At 51.0% G+C, this 22,662-nt stretch overlaps 1 protein-coding gene and 1 long non-coding RNA gene across 4 annotated transcripts; one reads left to right on the forward strand and one right to left on the reverse strand.

Annotated features, from left to right (window-relative positions):
* Nucleotides 1-4,530: 4,530 nt before the first annotated feature.
* Nucleotides 4,531-22,596, reverse strand: Kctd18 (potassium channel tetramerization domain containing 18). 2 transcript variants are annotated; one of them, XM_063259525.1, is made up of 8 exons: nt 22,392-22,596; nt 13,101-13,269; nt 11,090-11,301; nt 8,697-8,890; nt 7,504-7,598; nt 6,300-6,402; nt 5,576-5,783; nt 4,531-5,464 (listed from the first exon to the last, which is right to left on the reverse strand). In XM_063259525.1, the coding sequence occupies exons 1-8, from the start codon at nt 22,392-22,394 to the stop codon at nt 5,297-5,299; spliced, it is 1,152 nt and encodes a 383-aa protein (XP_063115595.1). In that variant the 5' UTR covers nt 22,395-22,596; the 3' UTR covers nt 4,531-5,296. The 2 variants fall into 2 exon arrangements, with proteins under 2 accessions (XP_063115595.1, XP_063115594.1); XM_063259524.1 differs by having other exon boundaries at nt 4,531-5,783.
* On the forward strand, nt 13,920-21,660 carry LOC134478362 (uncharacterized). Of its 2 annotated transcripts, XR_010050977.1 has the most exons (3): nt 13,922-14,057; nt 20,943-21,249; nt 21,449-21,660. It is a non-coding gene; the product is annotated as an uncharacterized LOC134478362 (long non-coding RNA). The 2 variants fall into 2 exon arrangements; XR_010050976.1 differs by lacking the exon at nt 20,943-21,249 and having other exon boundaries at nt 13,920-14,057.
* Nucleotides 22,597-22,662: the final 66 nt, after the last annotated feature.

The raw sequence follows: 22,662 nt of genomic DNA on the forward strand, positions 1-22,662 counted from the left end.
GGGAGCCGGCACCTCCTCTGAGCTCCCAGTGACATTCTCAGGCTCTGCCCACCCAGGAACTGCTGCATACACACCATGTCCTGCAATTTGTGCACCCAGCTTCAATGCAGCGAGGCACACACTACGGAATTCACCCTGCATGGAGGCTCACCCTGGGGGAGAAGCTGGCACTGCCTGCCCAGCATGGGCTCGGAGATGAGCAGAACCATTCTATAGCATCTGAAAGGCCTCCCCTTCAACACCCTGCAATTCACTCATCAAATGAGGTGAACGAATATTCCCCACACAGCAGTTTCTTCATCAGAGTAAAGGGCTTCAGGTCTCTGACTCTCAGGAAGCCTAGGTCTGAGTCTCGGCTTGGATACAGTGATGCAAAGCGGGCACCGAGGATCTGCATGGTTCTCTTCCTGGGCCACTTGAGGGGCGGAGCAAGGCTGCCCGACGCACATAGCGTTTAGCGTCCACCCTCTCCAGCCTGTGATAACAGACAGCTACCTGCATTGCTCGCAGAGCGCCCTCACGTGGCCGGCAAGAGCATCAGCAGGCGCCTCTTCCAAACCTGCTTCACAGGACTCTGGAAAACACCTTCCCAGATAGCAAAGACAAAGCAGGTCCCTTGGTCCTAGAATGCTTAAACAACTAGAAAACAGGAGAAGACAAAAAATTCTGTAAGTTAATAGATCTCTTCCACTAAAGTAGTGAGCCACCTAAATTGTTGTAATTTTATGAGTTGCAAGGCCCCGGTGGTTCTCTTGTCTCCAAGCTAAGAGCGGGAAGCATGTCTACAGCCATACCACCCTGAACGCGTCCGATCTCGTCTGATCTCAGAAGCTAAGAAAGGTCGGGCCTGATTAGTACTTGGATGGGAGAATGGGAAGCATGGTGTTCAGAGTCCTCTTTCCCATTACTGGGACAGCTTTCATCCCTTTGCTGCTGCTAACAAGCCTCTATGAATCCTAAGGATGTTCCCACCCGCTGAGTTTCCAGAAATAGTCCCCATTCTGAGGTGGGCCAGCAGCACCTGCCTCCTCTCATGTAGTACAGCACCTGCCTCGACCCCACCTGCCTCCCCCAGGTGCTCTTACATGAGCTCGGTGTTCCCAGGCACACTGTGGGAACGCTTCACCATCCCAAGGTTCCAAAGTGCAGGCTCCACAGTAAAGAAACCCTATAGCAATGTGCTTCTCTGAAAATGTATGTGGATTTCTGGCCAAAAGCAGACAAATGACTAAAAGAACCATGACTGTGACAGAGAACTTCTTTAGTATACAGTGCTAAAAGCACTTACTCAAAAATTACCTTATATTTAACGAAGCACACTTCAGTTTGAATTAGACTTAAGTATTCCTAGTCTCCCAAGAGAACACATGTGTTCTGAAACTCCACCCTTTTGCACCTCACCCATCACTGCAGTGCACAGTAAGCACTTGGCAAACGCAGATAGGAAGAAAAATAAGAGATGGGACACCCTAGGAAGTGCTGAAGTGTGAGTGGCTTCTGCAAAATAATCCAAGAAAGCAATTCCAGAGAAGACAGGAAGAGAACAAAGCGGCTGAGGTCCTGACCTGCAGCCACCTGCCAGATTCAAGCCCAGACTGCACCACCTGCGGGCAGCGCTGGAAACATCAACTTGCTTTGGCTTCTCCTTGCACAAAAGGGAGCCATACTCACAGGCCACGAAGGGTGGTTACGAGGATGCTATGCAGGAGTATTTGCAAAGCACTGGAACAGCGTCTGACATATTCTACAAAAGCCGTGCAAGAGCCAGGAACCTCACACTAATGGGAGGGGAAGCTTTGCAAGTTCATCTGGGGAAGCCAGATGTGGAGCCATAATTGGTAATGGAGGGGTCAGCACTAAGGGATGACAACAATGAGGAACAGATGAGCCTCCAGAACTAGAGGAGTCACAGCTGTGGTGAGGCAAAGCCCCCAAGCTGAGCTCTGGGCCTTCCACCCCACAGAGCAGGGAGCTGCCTGGCAGGCCTGCAGGCAGCGGTGGCTTCGCTCTAGAGGCTCCACCAGTGGAGTGTGGGCTGCGAGGGCATTGCACTGCTGAATGAGTCAACAGCCTCTTCTATAAGCAGGCAAGCCCTGCTCTCCCTGGGCCATCCATGGGAATGACCCCTCAGGGCTGCCCAAGGACCACCTGCTGGAGAAAGCTGGAGACACTTCACCTTAGATGCCTGTGTATGACCACAGCCAGACAGAGGCTCGGCCCCGCCACTCACAGGACTTGGCAACTTTCTGGTAGAGGGAGACTGGGCGCAAAGGAGGGGACAAACATGCCCCAGTTTACCTCGACATACTCAGATGTCATCTGAAAGCATTCTTTGTCACTGTCCCTGAAGCCCTCTCTGCTCACCAAGTCCGACTTTCCCTTTGGAGTCTAACCACACAGACCAAGTGCAGATGAAGCCGGTAAAATGTCACCCTTCTTTCCTTGCAGGGGAATCTGCTCCCTGCAGCTGCCAAGGGCACATCAGAATGCTCAGCAACTCAGGCTTCTCTGAGCAGTGACTCAAGTAAAGCTGTCAGTGGATTCCTTCTCTAAAACTCAGGGCACAGCTGGATAATATCCATCCCCAACCAATCCAGTGCTGCACTTGCTAAGGAGGCAACAGGCAGGTGATTCAAGGGGCAGCCACCCTGCTACCTGCCCCTCTGAGACCAGAAGCAACAGCTCCGTTGTTGTGGGACCTGGTGACACCACGCTCCAAATTATTTTATCAACTATGCATCTTATTGTCAATTTAGTAGCAATCAACTAATCCACAACCAATATTGCTCTTAAAAGATATATGTATGACACAAAATATTCTTATAGGGTACTTATAAATTAGGGTTGCCAGATTTCCTTTAAATTCTGTTTCCATGCATTTGTGGTACAGTGACTTCCTAGGGCTTGATCCATAGGCCAAGTACATCTTGGTCATTCTTACTGCCCCCGGCCCCTGCGGGCTCTGCAGACTTGCTCGTCTGATTTCCTACCATGGCTCTCATTGTGTCTGTAACAAGCCGGGTACCTGTGAGAGTTGTTACTTGTGGTGGATTCTTTGTTCTTCTGATGGCAGAAACCTTAAAGGTCAGAAATCAGTTTCTGCACTCCCTAAAGACCTCTGCCAAGTAATTGTTCTAATATAACCCTGGGGTGTGTGTCCCGGAGTCACTCAAGGCGGTGCCGCAGGGATGGTTCCATTCAGTGGAAGCCAGAAAGAAGCAGTGCTTTGGTATCTGCCATTAGCAAGCAAACTCCTTGGTGTTCCTGTTTCCTGCTCTGTGTTCTCTTGTGGAGCAAATCACCAGACTACAGAGCCTCAGTGCCGTGATCACATGGCCACAACACCACTGAACCCCACTTTTATGAGCTCTAAGAACAGAGGAAGATTTTTTTCACTACAATGTTATTCTGAAGCCAAAATACATAAAGTTTATAAACTATAATACAGCAACCTGTCAGGAAGCAAAGTCTTCAGCAGCTCACTCTTCTGGCCTTTGGCTCTCAGTGACACAGCTAAAGTTTCATCAGGGCCAGTGGGCTCAGTATACACCCTCCAGAATAGCACCGGCTGATTTCTGAAAATAGTCCACTTACAGTTCAGAGCTTCTGTGTCTTCCATGAAACTACTCGTCTTTTTTTTTTTTTTTTTCTTTTTGAGACAGGGTTTGCATGTACCCATGCTGGCCTGAACACCCAGCTGTCCTCCTGTCTCACCCTTCCAATTGTGCAGCCACAGGCGTGTGTGCCACCACACCCAGCTCAAATCCCCACTTAGAAAGCTTTTCTTCTTTATCCAGAAGAGCAGTGGCCTAAAATCAGGTCCTCCCTCTCATTGTCTGCAGTCTGCTAACAGAATGAGGGTTCTAGGGTAAAAGATGCAAGCAAAACAAAATACTTAGTCTCATGAGTTTAAGTTACCCCCATGCAGCCCGGAGCACCCAGAACCTGCCAGTGACTCCAGACCTAGGGGGCTGCTGGTGCCCTGACCACCCATGGTGTCTCCACATGGCCTTGCAGGGCTAACTGCTCTCCGTGGATCACCCTGAACTGCCTGCAGCACAGGGATGGAGTCACCCGGACCCGGCCTCCTCCCAGGTAAGTTTCCCGGGTGTGAAACGCACACTGTGTGCCGCACCACAAAGGGCTCCTCTCTGAGTCAGCACCTTGCCGACCCAGGCCAGTCACACTAAGGATGGGCAGAAGCGCAGTTCCAGAAACTTGCTGTGCTTGAATTTTCAGGAGCCTGGGTTCTCCAGGACAGTATTTCTAAAAGGTGACTGAACACATATTCCGTTCCCAGGAGAATGTGCTAACAGACCATCAATTCAACAATTGCTTTTAAACCCAAAGAAGCCATCTGTGAGGACACTGCCAGCAGAGGGACAGTTGCCCAACACGGGCTTCGTTATTTTGTATATTATCTCAACAAGAAAGCAGTTTTGCCAGCAGAAATAGGAAACTCTACGTAAATTAACAAGCCTTCAAACTCTAAAAGGCTCTGAGCTTAAATAAATACAGCCACAGAAAATGTTGCTTTTTATAGAAAAGTTTTTCTTTATTTTGCAAGAAGTCATGTTTTGCGTATATTTTTTCTTTTGAGGCAATACAAGCACAACGCTAAGCATTGAGTGGAAAGGACCCTGCTTTAGGAACTCTGTGATCCAGTTAGAAAATATAGCACATAAGAGCAAACACACACAATGGAACAACCATGAAAAAATAGAATAATCCAAATTGTTTAAAAATATTCAAGTTATATGGAAATTGTATGCATAAAAATCATATAATCAGAATGGCTCTTCTGCGGTCACTTCTAAAAACCAAACACTAACCTTAGTTAAAAAGTTAAACATATTTTAACTTTTTTCCAAGTGTGTTCCAAATTTCACTATTCGAAACTTTTCCGATTACAATTTGGAGTGTGAACACTTGGTTCCAGGCCAAGCTACGTCACTCTCAGAGCGGGCACATGTGCAGGTGTGCATCACTGTTCGAGAAGTGTCGCAGCCTCCAGGCCACTTCTGCCCTCTGGGCCACAGGTGGTGCCGGCCGGGCCCCTGCCCCACACCTGGCCCCCAACAAGCTGCTGCGCAGCTCCCTCACCACCAACAAACACGTAAAGAAAGCTCAAAACGTGACCACAGGGCATCCAGCTGCCGCAGGTAAGGATCCTTTCTAAACTGGAAAACCAACAAAACGGCCCATGGGGCCTCTCTGTCCCACTTCCCTGGGTCACCTCCCACCCTCGCTGGGGACACTGAGCGATGGGCCAAGGCCAAGTGTCCACTCTGTGTCTTCACCCATCTTGCCCAGTGGCCCGGCCACTGTCGCTCTCAGGCTGCACCTCCGAAGTGCCAGCAGCTCCAGGGGGTGGCAGGGTGGGCGCAGCGCGCAGCGGGGTCCTCCTCAGCTTTATCACACGGTGGGGCGCAGCCTTCTTGTCCACAGGGGGAGGTGGTTGGACCTGTACAGGCGGAGAGGGCATAGCCCTGTTTTCAGGGCTCCGGGCCCCACGAGAAGACTGGGGTCGCTCCGCTGTCTCCACGCCCACTAGGGATGCAGGACTCCAGGCTACCTGGCCGTGACCACTGCTCCGAGGCCGCCTCACCGTCGGTGTCACTGCAGTGGCACCCTGGCCAGCACTGGCCGGAGCCAGGCCAAGGGCAGCGGAGTTGCGCACGGTGATGCGGGTGCTGGTAGAGGGGCCTGAGGAGCGCACCCGCGTGGGGCCCGGCCTGCCACACACGCCTGCATTCTGCTCTGCGCCTTGTATCTCCAGGCGCCTGCAAGGAGAAAAGTGGGGCTTTTTAAAAGCAATTCCAATAAAAATGTCTCCAAACTGCACCTTTGAGGTCACCACCAAAAATGAGTGCGAGGGTCTCAGGGACCAACCTCACCTCTCACTCTCAAGATCAATACATAGGTCCCCAAATCCACCCCAGAGCCTCGGCCTGGTGATAACCGGCACTGCTCAGTCACACACACCCTCAGCCCAGTCCTCAAGCTCCACCCAGAATAGCCAAGTATTGCTCTGCTCCCTTCTGACAGGACCCAGGCTAACCAAAGCCCGCAGCAGTTCCTCCCGCCACCCAGGCCTGAGTGGGGAGAACGGTGGGGAGCGGCTGCCTGCCACTGGGACAGAGCCTCACTCCCAGTGCATGCAGGACTTTGCAGTGCCCAGATCTACCATGTCCCCCATACGTGGGCAGCCACTTGTGGCACTGGCAAAACAGCCACCCCGGCCACAGCCTGCACCACCTGCCCACCCCTCGCCAAATCACAGCCAGGTTCCCCCAGACCTCTTGCGGAGCGGGGTGGCATGGCGTGCGCTCCCCAACAGCGGCCGCTGCTCTAGAGTCCAGCACTCGACCAGCTCATGGGGCACCCGCCAGTAGCTGACACCTGTGGAGGAGAGGACCTGCGCTGGTGACACTAGGCCCCTGCCGTGCAGCGACTCGGCTGCCAGTGAGCCCCAGGACATGGCTGGATGCGCTGGTCTGGAACCCACTCTGTCACTCACCAAAGTGACCTCGGTAAGTCACTTATCTGGACCTTATTCTTCACATCCTCTTGAAAAGGGTGGTGGCACTAGTGTGCACCAATGAGGACCAGGATGACAGCCGCATTTATTGTGTGATGGCACACTCGGACGGTCAGTGCTATGACTGGCAGCTGTGTCCACACTGAAGCAGGGGCCTGTGCCTGCCCTGTCCCCTCCACAGCAGCAACCAGAGCAAACAGGAGACATCCCGACGCCATCGGGACAAACTCAAGCCACCGTGCTCACTGAGGTCCCCACCAACCACTGCCTTTTGCTCCAGTGAGAACAATGCTGGTGCCATGAGCCTGAGAACCAGCATGCTAAGGAAAGGAGCCAGGCCCGAGAGGTGACTCCACCGGGCCAGGAAGCAGCCTGATTCTGGGGTCTGCATGAGGCTGCAGGGTGGGGTGACGAGGCAGGGGAAGGACTGAGCACTTAGGGTCACCTGGCAGGACCTGGCTGGCAGTGGCCGCTCACCCATAGTCAGCATCACCAACATGGACACTGTCAGCCAGTTAACTGTGTTACAGATGTTTTGCTTCAATCTTTAAAAACACTTAAAAATCATACATAGACACAAAAATGCTCAAAGAATAAAAACTGTTTAGCATTAAAGAAGCATGACCTCAAGTCACAAGTCCTGGGAGAGGTGCTGTTTGCTTTTATCAGCGCAGCTCTGGTAATAACCAACTTGGCACTTGGCACAGGGCAGGAGAGGAGGTATTCCTGCCCCAGGCTCATGCTGCCTGGCAGGACCACTCAGCTGATGCCCTCAGCTGACGGCACCTGCATGGGCACCCATGTGACTCCAGCTCCCTCCCCAGAGCGCCCTCGTCTTCCCCAGGCTAAACTGGCTGTTTAGATAACGTCCCCACGGAGCCGCTGCTTGCTCATCAGAGGGGGCGCCCGCACCTTCCCAGGGGGAACCCACCGCTCCCCAAAATCAAAGGTCCATGCCCCACCTCTTCCTTCCCATGCGTCAAAGGCATCCATCATCTTCTTCAGCTCTGCCACGGAGTAATAGCTCCAGATGTACTGAATATTATCCCCTGCCTCTCTAGAAAAATCATAGTCACAAAAAGGTGGCTTGTGGGTACGAACGTGGGAGGCCCTGGAGAGCTCGACACTGAAGGGGAACTGGGCTTGGGGTTGTCGTTCTGTAGCCTTCAGCATGTGTGCACACGCACAGATATACACATGTGTACAAAGACCACACCACAGGCTCACCTGCATCTCATCTCTCACCATAGTAAAATATTTCTTAATTTCCCCACATAGAACACAGATAAATAACACACTTCTTTTGAGGGAGGGGTTATGACAGGGTCTCACTATGTAGTGCAGGCTGGCCTGGAACTCGTGGTGCTCCGCCCACCTGAGCCTTCCGAGTGGTGGGGTCACAAATATGTGTCACCACACCTGGCAAATCAACGCATTTCTAAAATCAAATTTTTAAAAAATCTGCTGATTATAGTAGTTAGGAAGGAGTCAGCTCTGACTGAAACTCTTCTAGTGTCTCGCCAGGCCCAACTGTAGCACAGAGAAGCACCTTGCTTAAAAAGAACAGCAAGAGACACCTCCACATAGTCAGGAGTCAGGCGCTAATTGTGAGCACACATTTGCTACAGATGACGGGGGTCCCAGAAAACATGCTGAGCTGGTGCACCAAGAGGCTACAACATACCAGGTCGTGGTACCAGCCATACAGAGGAGGACTCGGGGTCCCCAGGGTGCTGACTGCCAGGTGGGGCACCCTGAGATCACAAGCTTCTAATATACCCTAGTGACTCCCAGCGACACCCCAGCTGGTGCCCCAGTGGGGCACAAAGGGGACAGCAGGACACTTGGAGGGGAGGCACAGTCGGAGAGCCCACATGCAGCCTGGGGGCTAACAGCCTACAGACACAAGACAGCTTTCCGCCAACTTCCAGCCTATACCGCTTTCCTGCTTACCTATTCAGTGAGCACTACTTTGTTTCAATGAGGTACTAAAACTAGCTTTAAAAAGGAGGTCTGGTCACTTCTATGTGTTTTGCAAGTGGCCCAAGACTATTCCTCTGTTTCCACATGCCTGGCCACTTGGAGGCCAGCCATGTACACTCGGGACAGAGGCTGGGCCTGGATCTCCTCCCTCCTCCCTGCAGGCTGCCCCCACCTCCGGAAGATGCTCTTGCTGCGCATCCTGCCACCCAGCTGCCGCTCCAGGGCATCCTTGCCGTCAGCGCGCGTGGCATATACCCCGATGATCTTGCTCTCACAGCTGGTACCCGACGTGCTGAGGTAGTGCAGGACCCAGACGGTGGGCTCGCTGCAGACCAGGCCATAGGAGCCGCAGAAGTCCGCTAAGGCCTGAAGCAAAAGACATGTCACGCTGGGATTGAGTCGGGGGTGAAAAAAACTAAGCTGCTCTATGTCTCTAATGGAAAGCCGAGGGGAGATGGCCATAAGGGAGATAAAAAGACATGCATTCAGCCCAGTCTTCAGACACGGCTGCGGTGAGTCACCTGGTGGGCAGGCATAAGAGCAGCACCCCACGCCCAATGCCTTTCCAAGCAGAAAAGCTTTTGCCACCTGGAAATTCAATTTTTTATCTCCTTTTTCAGCCTACCAGTGTCATGTTCAATTTTACACTCTATAAAACCTAATCTTTACAACATTTCTCCATTAATCACATTTCTTCCTTTTATTGCTCATATAAGATCTTCTCTTTCATTTTTGGACTATTTTCCTAAAAATTCCTCATCTGCCTCAAACTTCCTTTCACCTTCTGTTGCCCAACCCTATGGTGATCCTGATTTTTCTGGTACCAGGAATTGAACTCATGACCTTGAGTTTGCCAGGCAGGCATTGTGCCACTGCTGATGGCCCTGAGGGTTAACTCTGTTTCCAGTCCCGGGGAAGCCAGGCGGCCAGGCACCGTCCAAGTATGCCTGGTGGTCTCCCCACGGCTTACTCTGTCGCTGGAATGCTGAGCACCTGCTGTGTGCTGGGTACTGTGTGGGGTCAGGAGAGAGGCTGTCTCCCAGGCTTTAGTCCTGCCCCGCTGCACTCTCAAGTGTGGGGACAGAGGTGGATGCCAGCTCAGGTCCGGTGCTTGCTGACAGAACAGGGCAGTGCTCTCCCCTCCCATGAACACACGCTACACGTCCACTGGATGCTGCTGTCCTGCTCTGCAGGAATGCTGAACCCCCTGCACACATGACAGGGTCCCCGGCTACACTGTCACCTGCCAGCAGAAAAGCATAAGGTGCCACACCCCCTGACAAGCGAGCAGTCCTGCTCAGTGCCGTGTGACACCCACACCAACACAGCATGCTCCGTACTGCACAATGACTGGGACCCAGCACAGCGAGCCAGGGCTCGGAGCAGGAGCAGAGCTGCCCTGCTGCCTCCACCTGGCACTCACATGTGCAGATCTGGCCAGAGCACTTCGAGCCCCAGCCCTGACCAGGAATCTCAGGACCCAAGCCAACCTCTACTCACAGAGAGCTCCTGACCCCCAGTACCTGGCACCTGCTTCCTGCACGCTAGCCTCTGAATCAAGGCTGCAAATCCACTGTCCGCCATGAGCAACTACCCAGGGAAGAACTTTCCTTAGCCAAAGGTGCTAATTAATAGCCAGTACCACATGCATCAGTAAGACACATCTTACACATTTCCTCAGTAACACAGAAAGATATTTAAAGTGATTTAAAGTAGAAATGTTTTTAAAAAGATTTACTTGTCTCAAAATGAATCAGTCAAAACTAAACTTTTTAAAATAAACTTCAGGCTGAGTGTAGTGCTGCACACCTGTAATCCAGCACTTGGGAGGCTGAGGCAGGAGGATCACTGCAAGTTTGAGACCAGCCTGAGCTACAAGGTGAGCTCAAGACCAGCCTGAACTGCATAGCAAGACCCTGTCTCAAAGAGACAAAAATAAATAAAATGAATTGCTAATCTCTTAACTTTGAAACAAGCTACTATACTCACTAAATCAGAGATTTTATTACATAGCATGACCATTCTTTTATTAACAAACATTACCATGATACCTTCATATGCTAGAGTATTTTTATTAATTGGAATAGAAATTCAAGAGCAAAATAGTTCTATTTTCAAAAGCCAACAAATAGTGTTAAATATTCACTGCGAATTATAATCTGGTAAAACTTTTTCTTCCTGCAGTACCAGGACCTGAACCCACAGCCTTCACGCTGAGCTCTGTCCCAGACCTTTTTATTCTGTATCTGACATGGGCTCTAAGTAAGTCAATAAAATTGCTCGGGCTGGCCTTGAGCTTGGGATCTTTCTACCTAAACCGCTCACAGTGCTGGGGCTGCACATGTATAAAACCTGATAAACCACTGAACAGCAACACAATATACTCTTCTATAGTTAGGGTTTGACCTTAAAAATAGTATGAGTAATTAAGAAACATATTTTCAAAAATTAATAAAACCATCCCACATTTGGTTTATGTGCTAACACAGGCTATGCAAAACAATACATATCGCTTTGAGCAAAATAAATAAATATGTATGTTAAAACTTAAGAAAACGTCAAGACCTTTTTAAGTTCTATATTTGACCTTAAAGAATACGTCTCCATCTCAGTGGCCAAGTGGTCGGACAGGCTGTCAGGATAGGGGATGCCGAAGTAATCCGCCTCCTCCTGCAGGGCGATGCGGGTCTGCTCATCCTCGGGAATGCGAAGCTCCCCGTGGAGATAATCCAGAAGGTATTGAAACAGGTGTCCATCACGCTCAATGACACATGCCCCTGGAAAACACAGCCTTGTGATGGTCAGCAACGTGTCAGCGAGGCAGAGTCTGCCCAGCTTCCTCTGGAACCCCAAACTCTGCTCTGGCACAAGAAGGGGACCCTGCCTGTCACCCAGTCAGCACCTGCCAGGGATGCTCCTGCCGCACAGGAGGACACCTGCTCCACTCTGCATAGAAGCTGTGCTCCCTGCCAGCACACAGAAAGGGTGGCTCCACACTCAACCCAGAACCCTGGACACAACCTGTGTCCCCACCTATGGTGGTCACTGCCACCACCAAGGGACCTCAATGGCTGGCAGGAAGGCACTGGGCCAGCCCAGGGCAGAGGATGGCTACATATGAATCTAAGGAGGGTGCCACTATGCTCTGGTTCCATGCAGCCACAGGATGAGCTAGAGGCAGGCAGGTGCCTGCGGCTTGGCACCTTGGCTTGGCCCAGGGAGCGGGAGAACTGCACTATGAAATAAGCAAATGCCATGTGGGCCCCGTCTTGGCGGCAACTTTTTCTAGACAACTCAGCAGAACGGGGAAACCTCCTGGATGGGGCTTCTCCCAAACTCCTCCCATAAGCCTGGGAAAGCAGCAGCAGGAGGTAAACCGGGGAGATAAGCAGGGAGAAAATGAAGCTCAGAGCCTGCACTGCTGCTGTGCCCACAGCCTCCAGCCTGGCTGACCCCCAAGCCCAGCCCACCTCCAACCCAGGCCTTGAGCAGCCCTGCAGCTGGAGACAGGGCTGGACCACAGCGATGGGTTCCCACAACCAGCAGGAAGCCCCATGAACCTCACTCAGCCCCAAGCCCTATCCTTTTGTTTTCTCAGTACGGAAGACAGGACCAAGGGCTTTTTCTCTAAGCTACGTCCCCAGCCCTATTTTAATTTTTCATTTTTGACACAGGGTCTCACTAAGTTGCCTGTATTAGGCTAGAACTTGCAATCCTCCTGCCTCAGCTTCCCAGAGTGCTAGGATTATAGGCCAGCTGTTATGGTTGATATACTGTGTTAACTTGAGAAGTTTAGATGTTTAACTGAGACTGAGCAGGGGGCCAGGGTCTTTACTTTGTAAATATCCTCATCCAGTGCAAAGAAGGGCAAGAATTTGTGAGTGCTGCACCCACAGGGTGGGTGCGCAGCAAGGGTGGAGGGTACTATATAAGGGAGGAGAAGAGGCTTGTTCTCCTCTTGCTGGCTACTGCCTTGAAGTGTTGCCCCTGTGCCAGGCCACCCTGCCTTGGAGCTAGCTGATTATGGGCTGAAACCTCCCCAGACAGCTATAAATTTTCCTTCCTTCATTTTGGGGGCAGGTGTTTTGTCCAGGCAAGGAAAAAGAAACCAAGACACCTGTGCTCCCAACCTGGCCCCAGCCTTACATTTTAGTTTTTCTAAAACTCTGGTTCAGATAGCTGTCAACATCACTACACTGCCTGTCTCTCAGCCACACACCTCAGCACAATGGACCACGCAGCTGGGCTAAGTGGTAGGAGCAACCCACATCCACAGTGACCCCGTCAGCATCAGAGCAGCTGCTCTCCCCTGACAGGTGCCTCGAAGGGCTGGAGAACAGCCACTAGGCTGTTGCCCTGTACACACAAGCACGGGTTAATTCCCACAGCAGGGCCTCCAGCACTAGCCGACTCTCCCTGGCCACTGTGCACAGCAGTGGCACAGAGCCGAATTCAGTTTCTCCGCACACCTAATGACACTCCACACAGCCCAAATGACCTCAGCGGCCAGCGGACTACCACGAACCAGAGAACCTGACTAGAACAGACTCTCAGTGGGATTCCAGCGGGCACTTACCTGACTCATCTGTCTTCAGGGGAAAGCGGCCGCTGAACATTGACGCCAGCATAGAGCCCTTGAAGCGGCACAGGGACTGGCGCCGGGCAGCGAACATTCGGCCACCCACGTTGAGGCGCAGGACCTCGAGCACTTTTAGCTCTGCCATCGGGCTTGCAGCTGGGCTCCCCTGCGAGGGCAAAGGGACAGGGCTTGGTAAACCCCTCGGGCAGGGACTGAGTGACAATCTGAGAGCAGGCCGAGCACCAGGCTCCGGACACTGTCTGTGCCCTACCCGCTCTGCACTGCGGCCGTACCCAGAGTAAGGTCTGCACAGTGCTGGGGACCGTCCAGGCCAGGGTAGTCCTGGGTGTTGGCCTGAGGACCCGGGCTGCCCCCGCCCCTCCTCCATTCCTTATCTGGAAGACAGTGTCCCAGGGGCTGGGGGGACAAACAGCAGTGAGCAGGAAGCCCAAGCAACGCCTGGGCCGCTTGGCCGCGGCCCGCCATGCGGACTCAGGACAGAGAAGGGGGACTGCCCACAGGGGCCATGATCACACAGCCGGTGACCGACTGGCGCTCATCCGGCCGGGCCACGAGATGGCCGGACCGAGCCAGTAGGGCCTGCCCGGGAGGAGGCTGCAGCGGGAAAGGGAGTGCCCGGCCGGCGCGGGCCGCTCACCGCGCCCTCTCCGTGGGTTCGGCTCGCGGGGCCGCAGCACGGCTCTCAGCGCAGCCAGCAGCGGGGACGCCATGTGAGGGCGCCGTGTGCGGTCCCTGGCTGCGCCCGAAGGGAGCCGGGTGGCGGGACTGAGCGGCTGGGAGGAGGCCGCTGCGGGATGCCCGTGACTCCTGCAACTCCGCCACCGCGCCGCCGCGACCCCTCCGTCACCTGTGCCCCAGTCGGCCCGGGGCTGGAGGACGCCAGACCAAGCACCGCACCCAACCCGCGGCCCGGTCTCTCGGTCGACGCGGACGGTACGGCGCCCCACGCGGTTCGGCGGGGGATAGGAGGGGAGAGGAGGCGGGAAGCCGAGTGCGGAGGGGAGGGGAGAGGAGGCGGGAGGGGAGAGGCCCGACCTGCACTCCCACGCTGACGCTGCCCAGAGGCTTCAGCGACCCACCGCTTCCCGCCTGCGCTGCGGTCCGGTCCTGCGGCGAGCGCGTCCTCCCTCCTCACAGCCAGGCAGGCTGAGCCGGGGAGAACCCCGGCCCTGCTGTGCACCCGAGTCGCGCCGAGGCCTTCGCGGAGCCGCGCGGTTTCCAGCAGCGCGCAGAAGGCACAGGCGCGAGTGCAGCTTCCGGACCCGTGACCCCTGACCTGTGACCCAGGACGCGGTGCTGCGGGGGAAGGCGGAGGCGCGCGCTCGGCGGCCTGCACGGACACCCGCGGACACTCCTCGCGACTGGTTGCTTTGGCTGCGGGGAACCTGCCGACCCCAAGGCCGCCACCCCGAATGGCGACGGGGACATTTGCAGTGAGCGCTGGCGACGCGCAGCTGCTTTGAGAGCGGAGCAGGCTCGGAGCAGAGCAGAGGTTGGAGGCCTGCGGCGCGGGAGAGGCGGCCGGTCTGAAGGCCGCGCGGCCCTGCTGAAGGTTTCAGCCTCCTGCCGGCGCATATCAGAAAAGCAAGCAGCTAGACCAGTTTACACCGCCGCAGTGAGAAGGGAGGGGAGAAGCCTGCGATGGAAGCGCCCAGGGAGAAGGGCCTAACTCCCGCGTGGTCAATGGTAAAGCTGCGGAGAGAAGTGGTTGGGAGATGCGAGCCAGAGATTTAGGAGCCGGAAACCACCCGTGGGTTGCTGAAGAGGGACTGATACAGCCTCCTGCAGCAGGCAGGGCCGAAGCGCACGTACAAGAGAGCCCTTGGAGAAACACTGGAGGTGAAGAGGAGCAGAAAGGGAGCCAGGAGAGACTTAGTGCCTGCGGACACCGGCAGAGGAGGGATAGGAAAAGCACACAGGTCTGAAAACTGCAATGAAGCCAGGAGTGACCCCACCCCATCGGAAGAGTCCACATGTCTGGCAGTGGGCACACAGCATGGGACTGGGGGGGGTGGGGGACGACAGGGAACTCAACTTGTTGCAAGTGGGCAGAGGAAAGGAGACAGAGACGTGCGGGGTCATCTTTGGCTCCTGTAGGTGGATTATGGTAAGTTTACTCAACAGGATTTTATGAGAGTAGAAAACACTTGGAGGGAAAAATCAGAGCCATTATTTTGGGCCAGTAAGATTCAACTGATTAAGGGAGACCCCCACAGAGAAAAAATAGCCATTGGACAAATGTGGAGCTCAGGAGCAAGTGGGCTCTGGGATGAAGGTATAGATGCATGCAGAAGCCAAGCGTTTGAAGTGGAAGCTGAATAGAAGCACCTGCAGAAGAGGCAGGCAAACAAGAAGAGATGAGACAGGCTGAGCCCAGACTTAATGTCACTTGCAAGGTGGAATCAAGAGGAAGCGAGCTGGAGTGCAAGAGTCACAAGTATCGAATGTCAGAATCTGCTGGACTTGGCAACATGGGAGTTCTGGTGACCTCGACAAGAGAAGTTTCAATGTTGTCTTGAGTCACCTTTCCATTGCTTTGATAAAATATATGAAACAAAGAACTCATAAGAAGGAAAGATTTCTTTTGGCTCACAGTTTCAGAGACTTCAGTCCATGGTTATTTGACCCTTCTCTTTGGGTCTGCAGTGAAGGGGAGTTTCATGGCATACTGCACAGATGGAGCACAAATGCTCACTGTCCAGACACAGGGGGCTTCAGGAGCCACTTTAAAGATAAATGGAAGCAGTTGTAGCCATAATAGCAAAATAGAACTTAAAGACAATGCATTAAATGAAACAGAGTTATGTTTTAATGTCACAATTCATGCTGAACATACAATGGTTATGAATTCTATTCAATAATTCAGCAACAGATATTTCTTTCATTTTTCAGAACAAAATAGAGAATAATGGTTAATGTGCATAAAAGAATGGTAAGAGAATAATAATGGTTAATGTGCTTAAAAGAATGGTCAAAATGTTACTCAGGGTTCAAGTCATACAAAGAGATTCTCTTACAAAATGTAAGCAAAAGGTCAAAACTTCATTTAGATGTCATATTACCCCAGGAAGAATGGCCATCATCCAAAACAAAATCAAATAGCTGCAGGCAAGGATGTGGAGGAAAAGAAACTCTTCTGCACTTTGGGTGGAATGTACACTAATACAAACACTATGGAAATCAATGTGGAAATTCCTCAAAGAACTAAAAGTATCAATTCCATTTAATGTAGCTATTCCCTGCCTGGGTATCATCTCAGATGACTTAAAGTCATATTACAGGAATACATGGGTACTGTGTTTACAGCAGCACAATTCACAATAGCTAGATCTTGGAAACAGTATATATGACTATCAACAGATGACTGGATAAAGAAGATGTATTTATGCACAATGGAGTACTACTCAGCAACAAACAAAGCAAAAGCTATAGGACATGCAAAGAAGCTTGATAGAAACACTAATGCTAGAAGATATACACATTAATCATAGAAAATAACAAAATGTTTCATAATGAAATTTGTCAAGTGTACAAACTTCCCATGAGAAAAAGTTGAAAGCACCCTGAAAGATACAAAATGGAATTAAATAATGAAAGACATTCTTCAAAACTCATGGAGACCACCTGGATGACTCTCCTTAAAAGAAGAGCAATTGTCTCAATTTTGGCTAAACCTGGCCCTATCTCTCTGTGTACTGATATATACAGAGCTGCCTAGGACTTTTCCTTATTCCTTCAACTGCTTTAAGCAATGCAAATCGGTCTAGCCTAAGTACTGATGTGTGGTCTTTGAAGCAAGGTGACAGGACAGTGTCTCCCTGCCCCCGTGTGAGCTGGGTGGATGGGAAGGAGAGCCATGCTCCATGCTGTCAGCTGGGTTCAAGCCTAGGGATAAGAGGCTATGACTTCCCAGGGCATAAAAAATTACACATCAGAGCTAAAGCACTGACCCCAAAACATTAGATACTGCCTCAAATTGTGTTATGCATATTACTCCTTCATACCCTTCTCTTTGCATATTGCAGAAGTGAGTGAAGGCCTCTTACCTATCCCAGCTCACAGCCACTCCTTTCTTCATGAATGAATAAAACCTGGATTCTGCCCTGGATCAATACCTTTGTTCTGGTTAACCATCATACTAGCTGGGTTGAGGACTCCCTTGACTCCCCACAACTGTAGATATTCCTTAGTGTCTTTATTCTCACTGTAGGTTGTACTGGGAGTGTTAGATGGGAGTTAACCTGCTGGAAATGCAATAACTTCTATGGGATTACAAATACAAACTTCTGGACTATAACGAAGTCTGAGAAGGGCTCTTTTTAGTTATCAACATCAGTTTTCCCTAAATTGATTTACATCTGTAACACAATACCAGTAAGACTACCAATCGGCTTTTTTATGAAGATGGACAATTTGATATTAAAGTTTATGTGGAGAAATAAATTTCAAAAATAGCCAAAAGAAAAAGAGGAAAAATGAAAGTTTATAAGGGAGACTAGCCTTCCATTTACTAAAATGTTACTATAAATCTTGTTTTTATCTACACTTGGTCCAGGTCCATGAACAGACAATTAACCTGTAAAGTAAAAGTGAAACTTCCAGAAATAGATCTTTATTTATATGGAAATTTATTATCTGATCAAAATGCTTTCTCAAATCACTAGAGAAAAGATGAATATTTTAATATATATTAGGATGACAGCCAGCTTGCCATTTGGAGAAAGATGAGAAAGATAAAATTAGCTTCACCAACTTACACTATAATCAAGAAGGAATCCCAAATGGACCAAGGACATAAACATCCACTATGAAACTGTCAGTTCTCTCACTATTGCAGGGACACAATACCCAACACGCACAACTCTCAAGAGGAGAAGATTCTCTCAGCTCCTACTTTGTAGAGGTGTAGTCCATAGTCAGCTGGCTCCAAGGCAGAGACGAAATGGCTCAGGAAATGGGGGCATGAGGCAGAGAACCATAGGGGAGGAGGAGGGTGAAAACCCATCCAGGCCACACCCCAGGGTCCCTTCCTCCTGCCAGCTTCGCCTGCCAACCTCACCCCCAGCTCTAAACACCCCCTCTCCCAGAAGTGTCATGGCCCATGCTCCAGTCCCCTCTGGAAAGCCCCACCTAAGAGCACGAGACTATACTCAATGTAAACCACAGGAGAAACTATAGAAGTTTTAGAATAAACCATGAATGATTATAACTAGATGCAGAAAAATGTAACTCAAAATTCAAATGCAAGAAAAAGTAAAATTGACAAATTTGACAATACTTTAAAATTTTTGACTAGCAACAAGAGAAAATTACAAACGGGGGCTAATATTTGTAACACTTTCGACAACTCTTCAACATTGAGTATGTGAGGAGGACATGATAAATCAACAGAAATTCACATGAAAGGTGTAAACAATTCACAGATGTGTGTGTGCGCACAGGCACACACACACACAAATCAGTGCACACAACTGCATTCCTTGGGCTTCCCTGACAGCATCACAGCCTGGAGGCATCGAAATTCTTTTCTCAGAGGGCTGGAGGCCAAGAGCTCGACCCTGAAGACTGCTGGGGTCCCTGCCTCCTCCCAGGAGGGTGCAGGTCCCTTGATGGGGTGGGTGCCTTCTTCCTCTCCGGTCTTCTGTCATTGCCAGGCCTCAAACAGCAGACAGGTGCAGACACAGTCACCTGGCCACCTCAGTAAAACCAAAACAGTGAAGACACAGATGGCCTTTAGTAATAATAAAAAACGACTCATTGTCCTATGTGGAGAATAGTATTTCACCCCAATCTCTAGGGTAGATATTTGCTCAGGCCATTCACAGGGGGCAAGGTGCTCTCCTCTTGGTCCACATGATGCCCCTGACCTACGTTTTGGTTTTTGTTTTTACTGCAATAAAAGAATCAGAACTTTTCAATGTGATGTGTCTTTAAGGAAGCTAGAGCTCTGACTAAATGATAGGCAGGGGCCCTGTGTTTTCAGGAGTCCAAGGTTTCCAAGCACTTTAGCTCATACTCGCTCCACCAGCGTCTGGCCCTGCATGCTGCCCTTCCAGGAGCCCTCCCTCCGCCTGGATGCCACATGCCTCCAAGCGTTGTGGTGTCAGTGCTGCCTCTGCAAGAGGAGCCAGTCCCACATCCCACACAGGTCAGGCCTGGCCCTTGTCCCCTGGAAGTGTCTCCCCACGCCCTGCTTCACACCACCTCCTGCTGCTTTCCATCCTTTCTCCAAGACTCAGGGCACCTGGCCCTGCCTGACCCTCACATCCAAGTTTAACAAATGCTGTGATCTCTAGTGCATGCATGTGCCCCTTGGATGCTTCCACCCAGACACACCAAAAGGGCTCAAGCACAGGAGTGGTGTTTCCCATAATCCCTTGCTCACAGTGAGGTGTGCTAGAGAAAAGGGCTGCACTGAGGAGAGGTGTGGAAGCCTCCAGCCACTCCACAGTCAGGCCCTGTCCAGGTGGAGAGCTGAGGTGCAGGCTTAGCTCAGTGCTCGTGCTCTAGCTAGGCAGTCCCTTAGTAATGGAGATGAGCTGGGTCACACACCTCTAATCCCAGAGCTTTGGGAGGCTGAAGCAGGGTAGCCACAAATTCAAGTCTACCTGGGCAACTTAGCAAGACTTTCTCTCAATATTTAAAAGTAAGCCTGGGATAGGGGCCTGGGGATTTAGCTAAGTGGCATAAGCACCTGCCTGGCAAGCCCAAGATCATGAGTTCAATCCCCACTATCAACAACAAAAAAGCAAGCCAGAGCTGGAGATATGGTTCAGTGGCAGAGACCCTGTGGGTGTGACCCATCCACCACAAACACAGATGCATGCCTGCCTGCTCATGCACACACACATACACCTACTGAGTGTGTCAGCAGCTTCTTCTGCACCCTGCAAGGCTCAGGGTCAATGGTTTGGCTGAATCTTCAGTCTTGAGTAAAGGAATGTGTTGTAGTCAGGGGTTGTGAGAACAATTAGAATCAGGAAATGGAATTTATAATATTATTTTATGATTGTTACCCATAATTAATACAAGAAACTGCAGGAAATCTATCCAAAACACCAAAGACGTAGTATATTCAACCAAGGGCCTGAATCCCACAGCAATGTCCTGTGAGTCCAGATGAAAACCCAGAGCTCGTGACAGTACCTCCCACAGTCCAACTGGAGGTCTAGAGCCCACAAGAAGAGCTCATGCCTGTCTCTTACGGATCTGTGCTGGGAAGGCCCAAAGGTCAGTTGGTGGTGGAAGCTAGAAAGTCTATGCCAGCAGGGTGAAGGAGTTGTGCTGGTAGATTGAGGTTTCTAAACTGAATCTGAGAAGTCACACTCAAAACAGAGACCAGGGCTGTCCTGAAAAGCACCACAGCTTCCTCAGAAACATGGAGGCCCAAGCACAGTGGAGTACATGCCAAGAAGCCAGTGTGGAGTTCATCCTGGAGATTAGGCAGCATACGTCTTCCCTTACGGAGCCAGGAAGCAATACGTGATGTAAGGACCAACCAGAGCTTCTCCAGGAGAACCAACAGCTCAAACAGCAACATGTAGAACTCACAATGCCACAACGCCTCAATGCCTTCCTTCTCCTTCTCCACATCTCTATTTATGTTGGCAATTTTCCTCAAGTGGAACATCTATGCTCAACACCATGGTGATTTAATTTAGCTGACCATCAGTTTTTAATCCATAACAGAAGGCTTACAACTCAATCTCTGCAGGCAGGCACCAGTAGAGGGTGGGGTGTGGACTGCACTCCAGCCCCTCAACATCCAGTGGGTGGCTCAGCATGGGCTAATTTTAGTTGTTTGAAACCCAGCCTCAGGTAGAAAGCCAGCAGCTACCAAGTGTGACAGGAGAAACAGCAGAGTGGATGCAATGGGAGTGTAGGAGGGGACGACAGTGATTCGGAGTACGTGGCCCGGCTCATGTCAGAAGCCCAGAGCTCACACTGGCCCAAGGCACCTACCTCTATTTGACTAAGAGGCCAATGGAAACCCCAGAAACAACGCTGGAATCAGGGAAACTCAGCCCAACTCAGTGCACTCCAGGTGTGGCTGCACACAGGCAGAACCCCATCTCCAGGACCCCTCACACCCTGCAGGACACTATCAGCCTCAGCTGCTCCCAGGGTAAGTGGCATTTATTTATTTGTTTGTTTGTTTTTATTTTTGGTATCAGAGATCAAAGGCATGACTTTGCACTTGTCAGGCAGGCACTATGCCACTGAGCTATATCCCCAGCCATGAATGGCATTTTTAAAATTATGAAAAATTTTAAAACATCTATCCTACCTCTGACTTCCCTGTCTCCTTTTTCTACTTATTTTAGTTCTGAAGTTGTAACTGCAGAATGAGCCATTTGGGAAGAAACCTGTATTTGAACAAAAGAATTTGTGGACCAGAACTGTGAACCATGAAAGTATATTAGATGTTACCACCCTCCTTACAGATGATGGAAAAGAAACCTGGAGAGATTAACCGACTTCACTGAAATTAAATGACCATTAAATGGCAGACCTACAAGGTTCATTTAAAGAAACATAGATTTTGAACTTTTAATGTGTTAGACTAGGCAAACAAGTTACATTGCTAGTTAACTGCCTGGTACCCAGAAATTTCTATAACCAGCATACACACATTCTAAACTACCATTCATGAAGGCTTGATTCTAATTCTAGGAGCTGGCCACTGGGTATGTCTTTTCTATTCCTGCAAGATTCCTGAGGGATGTGGAGACCCATCCAGAGGTGCATTAGCAGACAGCAGGCTTCACCCAAAAGTCAGGATTCTCCAGATGGGAAGGAAACTAGGATTCTCCTGTTCCCAAGTGAACAGAAAATTAACACGAGGATCAAGCTGACTACACTAACGAATAATCAGCTATTAAAACTTAGATGTAAGCTATTTTCATTTTCTGTCTAATGGCATATAAAGAGGAAAGTTTAGCTGGGCGTGGTGCTGCAAGCCCATCTTCCCAGCACCCTGAAAGGCTGAGGCAGGAAGATCACACGTTTGAGCCCGGGTGAGCAATTTATGGAGACTCTAAGGATGCATCTCAGAGCTAAGGATCTGCATTCAGTACCCGGAGCTGGGAAGTTTGTAGTTTCTCCGAAATTTTTTGTATAGATAATGCATAGATTAACTGCACACATCAACGTAGGATGTAAGAACACTTTCATTTGTAAACGAAGCTGGGCATCAGTAACAGTCAGCGCCACCGGGGTATGCAGGACTAGGGGGCCACGCAGCGTGGGCTGTGGCCAGAATCTCACCATGTCTCCCCGCCGGCCGCGGCTGGGTAGAGGTTTCACAGGCGCACATATCAGCGCCTGGCCACGCACCCCGCACGGAGAAAAGCTACTCGCACGAAGACGCGCAGGCACAGGCCTGCCCACAGCCGCGGATCCGCCGGGCCTTTACACCCCGGGTGCGTGGATGCGGCCCGCTCCACTGTCCACCGCGCGCTGCTCCCGAGACACCCCCGACGACGACGCCCCACGGCACGTGGCGGCCACTGCCAGCCAAACCACGCCTCCACACGCC

The sequence above is a fragment of the Cavia porcellus genome, unplaced genomic scaffold (assembly GCF_034190915.1).
Source record: "Cavia porcellus strain 051 isolate PalLab524CR breed Dunkin Hartley unplaced genomic scaffold, mCavPor4.1 scaffold_12, whole genome shotgun sequence".
Lineage (NCBI taxonomy): Eukaryota > Metazoa > Chordata > Mammalia > Rodentia > Caviidae > Cavia > Cavia porcellus.